This window comes from Scylla paramamosain, chromosome 43 (assembly GCF_035594125.1).
Source record: "Scylla paramamosain isolate STU-SP2022 chromosome 43, ASM3559412v1, whole genome shotgun sequence".
Classification (NCBI taxonomy): domain Eukaryota; kingdom Metazoa; phylum Arthropoda; class Malacostraca; order Decapoda; family Portunidae; genus Scylla; species Scylla paramamosain.
The window spans coordinates 5,124,684-5,132,183 of record NC_087193.1 but is presented as its reverse complement, the minus strand read 5'-3'; the positions used below and the strand labels follow the sequence as shown (position 1 = coordinate 5,132,183).

General features: G+C 45.4%; 1 protein-coding gene across 15 annotated transcripts in view; it reads right to left on the bottom strand.

Annotated features, from left to right (window-relative positions):
* LOC135093583 (homeobox protein extradenticle-like) overlaps positions 1 to 5,752 on the bottom strand; it is a 42,687-nt gene extending 36,935 nt beyond the window's left edge. For 8 of the 15 annotated variants that reach the window (XM_063992963.1, XM_063992961.1, XM_063992962.1 and 5 more), the window contains exon 1: positions 5,482 to 5,749. In XM_063992963.1, the coding sequence (XP_063849033.1) occupies positions 5,482 to 5,670 (189 nt within the window). In that variant the 5' untranslated portion in view covers positions 5,671 to 5,749. Of the gene's footprint in view, positions 1 to 5,481 lie in introns of all 15 variants that reach the window. The other 7 variants (XM_063992971.1, XM_063992973.1, XM_063992975.1 and 4 more) reach the window with 3 other exon arrangements.
* Positions 5,753 to 7,500: the final 1,748 nt, after the last annotated feature.

The window sequence follows — 7,500 nt, the reverse complement described above, 5'->3', positions numbered from 1 at the left end:
AATTAAAAACACAGAGACAATAACTTCAACTATTTAATGGTGTGTGTTTGTCTGAAGAAAGGATTCTCTCTCTCTCTCTCTCTCTCTCTCTCTCTCTCTCTCTCTCTCTCTCTCTCTCTCTCTCTCTCTCTCTCTCTCTCAGCTACATTTGGAATAAATATAAAAAAAAACACGGTACAGTTTCAAGCAGGGTCGTTTGGAAGGAGGGAAGGAGGGAAGGAGGGAAGGAGGGAGGGAAGGACGGGAGGGAAAGGCGGGACAAGAGTAAGAGAGAGGGATGGGGAGGGAGAGTGAGGGAGGGAGACTAAGGAGAGAGAGAGAGAGAGAGAGAGAGAGAGAGAGAGAGAGAGAGAGAGAGAGAGAGAGAGAGAGAGAGAGAGAGAGAGAGAGAGAGAGAGAGAGAGAGAGAGAGAGAGAGCACTGCTGTAACGACCGCCCTGCGCCTCCACACACACACACACACACACACACACACACACACACACACACACACACACAACAACACACACACAACAACAACAACAAAATAACAACAACAACAACAACAAAATAACAACAACAACAACAACATATCAACACAACACACACACACACACACAGAGAGAGAGAGAAACCCCCAGAAACACACAAACGCACGGACGAAACCCCTAGAGAGAGAGAGAGAGAGAGAGAGAGAGAGAGAGAGAGAGAGAGAGAGAGAGAGAGAGAGAGAGAGAGAGAGAGAGAGAGAGAGAGAGAGAGAGCGCACGCCTTAAAAATCCTAGCGCCGAAACTCTCCCGCGCCAGAGGTAACAAAGGCAGGCCGTGATGGACGTTCGCTTCGCCATTTCTGACTCAAAATTGCCTTCGTGAAATACTTGCGCTCAGAGGACGTGGCTGGAATACGGGCGGCCCTCCTGCTGCTGCTGCTGCCGAGGTGGGGGGAGGAGAGAGAGAGAGAGAGAGAGAGAGAGAGAGAGAGAGAGAGAGAGAGGAGGGGTTGGGGGATGCTGCAAGGGGAGGAACTGAGAGAACGGGGGTGTTTGGGGGGTAAGGGAAGGGAAGAGCGGTTGGCTGCGAGGTGCTACGGGGATATAAGAAACATTGAGGCCGCAGGAAGGACGGTGTGAAGGGTGTAGGATGCGTTTTTGTAGGATGCTAGGGGTGTGAGGGGCCTGTGTGATGACATGAAGGATTTCCTGGGGTCTGGGATCCTTATATAGTGTAAGGAGCTAGTTAAGGATGCGCTGCGGATACGTTAAGGATGCTTTTGTAGGATATGAGGTGTGTGTGGGGCCTGTGTGATGCTGTGAAGGACTTCTTGGAGGATGCAGGGTACTGTATGTGGTCTGGAGGGAAGTAAAGGCCTGGTAGGACGACTGTAGGATCCTCTGTAGGAATTGGGAGAAAGGTGCAGGATGTGTATCTAAATTGAAAGAGAATAAGGAACTTGTAAGATACTGTGCGGCCTTGTGGATCGCTGTAGGATGCTTTGGAGGACTGGCAGAGCATATATTGACTTTTTCAGCAAGTATAGGATGGTGTGTGGCCTTGAAGGATCTGATACACTAGTGGGACGAAGGGAAGGGAATAAAAGAAGAGAAAAAGATGGGGATGAAGAAGAGAAGGGCTGTTGATACTGTGAGTGTTCAATGGCGCCTCTCTAGTGACTAAGGAAAGATCTGACGAAGGCACGGGTGAGTTACGATTTGTAGAGGCAGAGGGAGGAGCGAGCTAACGAAGACAGCGGAGGAGGAACGGTCTTGCTACTGACGAAGGAAAGAGAGAGAGAAAAAGGAAGACAGAGGGAGTAAGAGAAAGAGTAAGATAAAGAGTGAGAGAGATAGGGAGTGAAAGACAAGAAGAGAGAGAGAGAGAGAGAGAGAGAGAGAGAGAGAGAGAGAGAGAGAGAGAGAGAGAGAGAGAGAGAGAGAGAGAGAGAGAGAGAGAGAGAGAGAGAGTTTGCTTTCAAGGGAGTTTAGGATATAGGGAGAGAGAGGAAGGGAGAGGAGGGAGAGATGTTAGCCTAGAGGGACTTTTGCTATGCATGGAGATAACTGGGAGAGAAAGGGAGAGGGCGGGAGGGAGAGGGAAGAGACAGGAGGGAAAATAGGAGAGCTGGGAGGAGGAGGAGGAGGAGGAGGAGGAGGAAGAGGAGGAGGACGATAATAAAAGTGGAAAGGAGAATGAAAGGAAAGAGACAGAGGAGAAAAGAGGAAGAGATACATGGAGGAAAGAGAGAGAGAGAGAGAGAGAGAGAGAGAGAGAGAGAGAGAGAGAGAGAGAGAGAGAGAGAGAGAGAGAGAGAGAGAGAGAGAGAGAGAGAGAGAGAGAGAGAGAAACAAAATAAAGACGAAGGGGGGAATAAAGAAAAGAGCGAGGAAAATAATGAGAAAGTAATGGAAAATAACGAGGAAAACACACAAAAGAAAAGAAATAAAAACTGCCTTTAATGACCAACGATCTGAGAGAGAGAGAGAGAGAGAGAGAGAGAGAGAGAGAGAGAGAGAGAGAGAGAGAGAGAGAGAGAGAGAGAGAGAGAGAGAGAGAGAGAGAGAGACAGAAATTGGTGCTTCTTTGATGGTGCCGTGTCTCTCTCTCTCTCTCTCTCTCTCTCTCTCTCTCTCTCTCTCTCTCTCTCTCTCTCTCTCTCTGACATCTTCCCAGACATATAAATTACCTGGACTGAAAACTCTCTCTCTCTCTCTCTCTCTCTCTCTCTCTCTCTCTCTCTCTCTCTCTCTCTCTCTCTCTCTTTCACTCTGAGCTTCAACATCTTCACATTCAATCAGAGAGAGAGAGAGAGAGAGAGAGAGAGAGAGAGAGAGAGAGAGAGAGAGAGAGAGAGAGAGAGAGAGAGAGAGAGAGAGAGAGAGAGAGAGAGAGAGAGAGAGATGTAAGGTGCTATACAGACGATACAGAAGAAATACTGACATGAGAGAGAGAGAGAGAGAGAGAGAGAGAGAGAGAGAGAGAGAGAGAGAGAGAGAGAGAGAGAGAGAGAGAGAGAGAGAGAGAGAGGCAAAGCAATTACGGAAAAAGGAGGGAAGAAATTTGGGGAAGAATAAATAAGATAAAAAAAAGGAGAAAAAAGCGAAAGAGAGACAAAAGCAAATGGAAGAAGGAAGAGGAGGAGGAGGAGGAGGAGGAGGAGGAGGAATAAGCAACGAATAGAAAACGAAAGAGAAGAGAGAAAACGAGGAGAAACAAAAAAAAAAAAAGAAAAAAACAGGAGGAACAAAAAGCAAACACGGAGAAACGACAGAGAGAGAGAGAGAGAGAGAGAGAGAGAGAGAGAGAGAGAGAGAGAGAGAGAGAGAGAGAGAGAGAGAGAGAGAGAGACGTAGAAAAATCACAATAAGAACAAAGATAAAAATAGAAAAGAAAGAAAGAAAACATAAAAGAAAAATAAGATGAAAAAAAAATATGGACATAGGGGAATTCTTAAGGAGGAGGAGGAGGAGGAGGAGGAGGAGGAGGAGGAGGAGGAGGAGGAGGAGGAACAATTCTTCTCTCAGGTAAACAATAACATTTTAGGGAGAGAAAGAACACACCCCGGGATGCAATTATAAACAAACAAACACACACACACACACACACACACACACACACACACACACACACACACACACACACACACACACACACACACACACACCCTCTCCCACGGAAAAGAAATGCCCTACACGGTAACAAGGCGGAAGGGTGATGGAGGAGGAGGAGGAGGAGGAGGAGGAGGAGGAGGAGGAGGAGGAGGAGGAGGAGGAGGAGGAGGAGGAGAAAGATAATGGTGGAAGTTTGAACAATATGAAAACACACACACACACACACACACACACACACACACACACACACACACACACACACACACACACACACACACACACACACACACACATTGAACAAAAGAACAAACACACAAGCAAACACAAAAAAGGGGGAACAACGAGAAAGTAAATAAAGAATGGAATAAAATGGATAAATAGAAACACAAACAAACAAACAAACAAACAAACAAATGAATCGTGTAATGGAGAAAATTGTCAGCAAAATAATAAACATAAATAAATAAAGAAAATATCATTAATTATTTATTTCAACTGTTAATAGAATGACGAAATCTCTCTCTCTCTCTCTCTCTCTCTCTCTCTCTCTCTCTCTCTCTCTCTCTCTCTCTCTCTCAATCGACTCTATTTCCTCTTTTCTCTCCCTCTATCTAGATTCTTTCATGATACTTCTCTCTCTCTCTCTCTCTCTCTCTCTCTCTCTCTCTCTCTCTCTCTCTCTCTCTCTCTCTCTCTCTCTCTCTCATTCCTTTGCTCTCATCGACCCTCCCTCCTCCCTCTTCTACCTCTATTCTCTCCAGCACCTCCCTTGTTTCCCTTGTCTCTCTCCCTCCCTCTCTCTCTGTCTCTCCCTACCTCTCCCTCTCCCTCTCTCTGTCCTCGCCTTTGTCCCCAAGCCGAGAAATAACATGAAATAAGTTATAATGAACACATATTTACTGCAAGAATACCTGGGCACACCTTGGCGACAGGTGATGTGGTGTCCCCTGGGGTGCCTCTCTCTCTCTCTCTCTCTCTCTCTCTCTCTCTCTCTCTCTCTCTCTCTCTCTCTCTCTCTCTCTCTCTCTCTCTCTCTCTCTCTCTCTCTCTCTCTCTCTCTCTCTCTCTCTCTCTCTCTCTCTCTCTCTCTCTCTCTCTCTCTCTCTCTCTCTCTCTCTCTCTCTCTCTCTCTCTCTCTCTCTCTCTCTCTCTCCATCGGTATATACTCCTTCGCTTTCACTTTTTTTTATTTTATTATTATTTTTTTCTCTCAGTCTTAAATTCAGTGCTATTTCTCTATCTTCCGTCAGCTGCACTTAAGTCTCTCTCTCTCTCTCTCTCTCTCTCTCTCTCTCTCTCTCTCTCTCTCTCTCTCTCTCTCTCTCTCTCTCAGAATATTTTTTTTTTATTGAAGCAAACAAGAGGAGGAGGAGGAGGAGGAGGAGGAGGAAGAGGCAATATCAGTGGAAGAGAAGGAGATGGAGGTGAGAGAAAGGAACGTGGGAGATGAAGGTGAGGAGGAGGAGGAGGAGGAGGCGCAAATCCTGAACGTCTCCTAGATTATCACGGTTCATTCACGCCCCGTACCCAAAGTCACGAGCCGGACCCTCACACGCCTCAACCACCCCCCTCACGACATGCTCTCTCTCTCTCTCTCTCTCTCTCTCTCTCTCTCTCTCTCTCTCTCTCTCTCTCTCTCTCTCTCTCATATCTATCCCCGTGCACCTGTATCCCCGTACATTAATGACCCGCCAGGTACGCATCTCATGAAACCTGTCGTACGTTTTGGTGTCGTAACAATGCAAGCTCCGAACCACCAACAACATAACGCACGAACACCTGAACCTCCACACCTGTCCTTTACAAACCTACTCGCACGTACATGAACATACACACATACATACACACACCAGAGTCATCCCACCTAGCCACACACGTACAAAGGACAGTGACATACCTGCTCGTATTTCTCAAGTTCCTGGTGGTATATTTGTCTAATCTGTCCCAGCTTGGCGCGATAATCCGAGTGTTCAATGGCGTTATCTCCTGCTCCAGCTGCGGCAGAGGCGTTGGCGGCCGCTCCAGCACCTCCTCCCTTTTCGGGTCCCGCCACGCCCTCAGCGATCAACATGTTATCCAGGCGCATCAGCTGTGGATCGGGGGGCTCCTCCTCCTGCGTGTTTCGGAGCGACAAAACTGCAACGAAGAAGGGAAGGGTTAGGTTAGGTTAGGTTACGTTATGTTAAGGAAGGTCTGGTTACGTTAGGTGAAGAAAGGTTAAGTTTAGTTAGGTTAAGTGAGGTTAGGTTACGTTAAGGATGGTTAGGTCAGAGAGAGAGAGAGAGAGAGAGAGAGAGAGAGAGAGAGAGAGAGAGAGAGAGAGAGAGAGAGAGAGAGAGAGAGAGAGAGAGAGAGAGAGAGATAATATAGAGATGAATGATAACAGGGAGTGAAATACAGAGCAACAGATGATACACGCAATATACTCATAACAACAACAACAATAATAATAACAATACCAATAATAATAATAATAATAATAATAATAATAATAATAATAATAATAATAATAATAATAATAATAATAAACATTCCTTACAAGGGGAAGACGTAATTTGCATACATAAGGAACAAATTATATGTAGATGTGTGTGTGTGTGTGTGTGTGTGTGTGTGTGTGTGTGTGTGTGTGTGTGTGTGTGTGTGTGTGTGTGTGTGTGTGTGTGTGTGTGTGCACCCCGGGGTACGGAGTGGACACGTGGACACGGGCACACATGATTAATGAGCCCACAACACGCACATTGCCCCCCCTCCACTCTCTCTCTCTCTCTCTCTCTCTCTCTCTCTCTCTCTCTCTCTCTCTCTCTCTCTCTCTCTCTCTCTCTCTCTCTAAGCTTACACGTACCTCCTCCTCTTCCTTCTCTTCTTCCTCCTCCTCTCCTTCCTTCACCTTCTTATCTCTTCCTTCTGCTACTCCTCCTTCTCCTCCTCTCCTCCCTTCATCTTCTCTCCTCCAACTCTTCCTTCTTCCTTCCTCCTCCTCCTCCTCCTCTTCCTATATCTCTCTTCCCCAGCAAATCCTAACAACTGATTCTCTAACACACACACACACACACACACACACACACACACACACACACACACACACACACACACACACACACACACACACACACGCACGCACGCACGCACGCACGCACACTGAACATTCAAGGAAACAAACATCAGAAAAAAGTAAAAATATATATAAACAAATAGAGGATGATTGCAAACACACAAATACATACACACACATATATATACAAACAAACAAGTGTCCTCTCTCTCTCTCTCTCTCTCTCTCTCTCTCTCTCTCTCTCTCTCTCTCTCTCTCTCTCTCTCTCTCTCTCTCTCTCAGGGTCACATTACAGGAATCAAAAACAACCTTATTTCTACGCTGGTGTTAAATATACAAGGAAAATAGGAGGAAAATATGAAATGAAAAGAGGAAAAATATGCAAGGAAAAGAGGAAAATATACAAAAGAAAAAATATACAAAGAAAAAGAGGAAAAATACGCAAAAGGAAAAAAAATATACGAAGAAAAAAAATATAAAAAGAAAAAGAAAAAAATATACAAGAAATGAAAAAATACAGGGAAAACTGGAAAACATACAAGGAAAACAGGAAAATATACAAGGAAATTGGTCCGGTCAACACAGGTAGCGGACGGAAATTAGCGATTAGGCCAGGTAAGAATTATATATTTCTCTTTTTTACCTGAGATTTTTTTTCATTAACTGGATAACTATTAAGACACGTCGATGCGAGAGCGAGAGAGAGAGAGAGAGAGAGAGAGAGAGAGAGAGAGAGAGAGAGAGAGAGAGAGAGAACACGAACCCCAGAAAAAAACGAAAAATATGAAAAAAAAAAAAAAAAATCCTAATAATAATAATCATCATCAGCAGCAGCATTAACAACACCAGCAGGAGGACAGG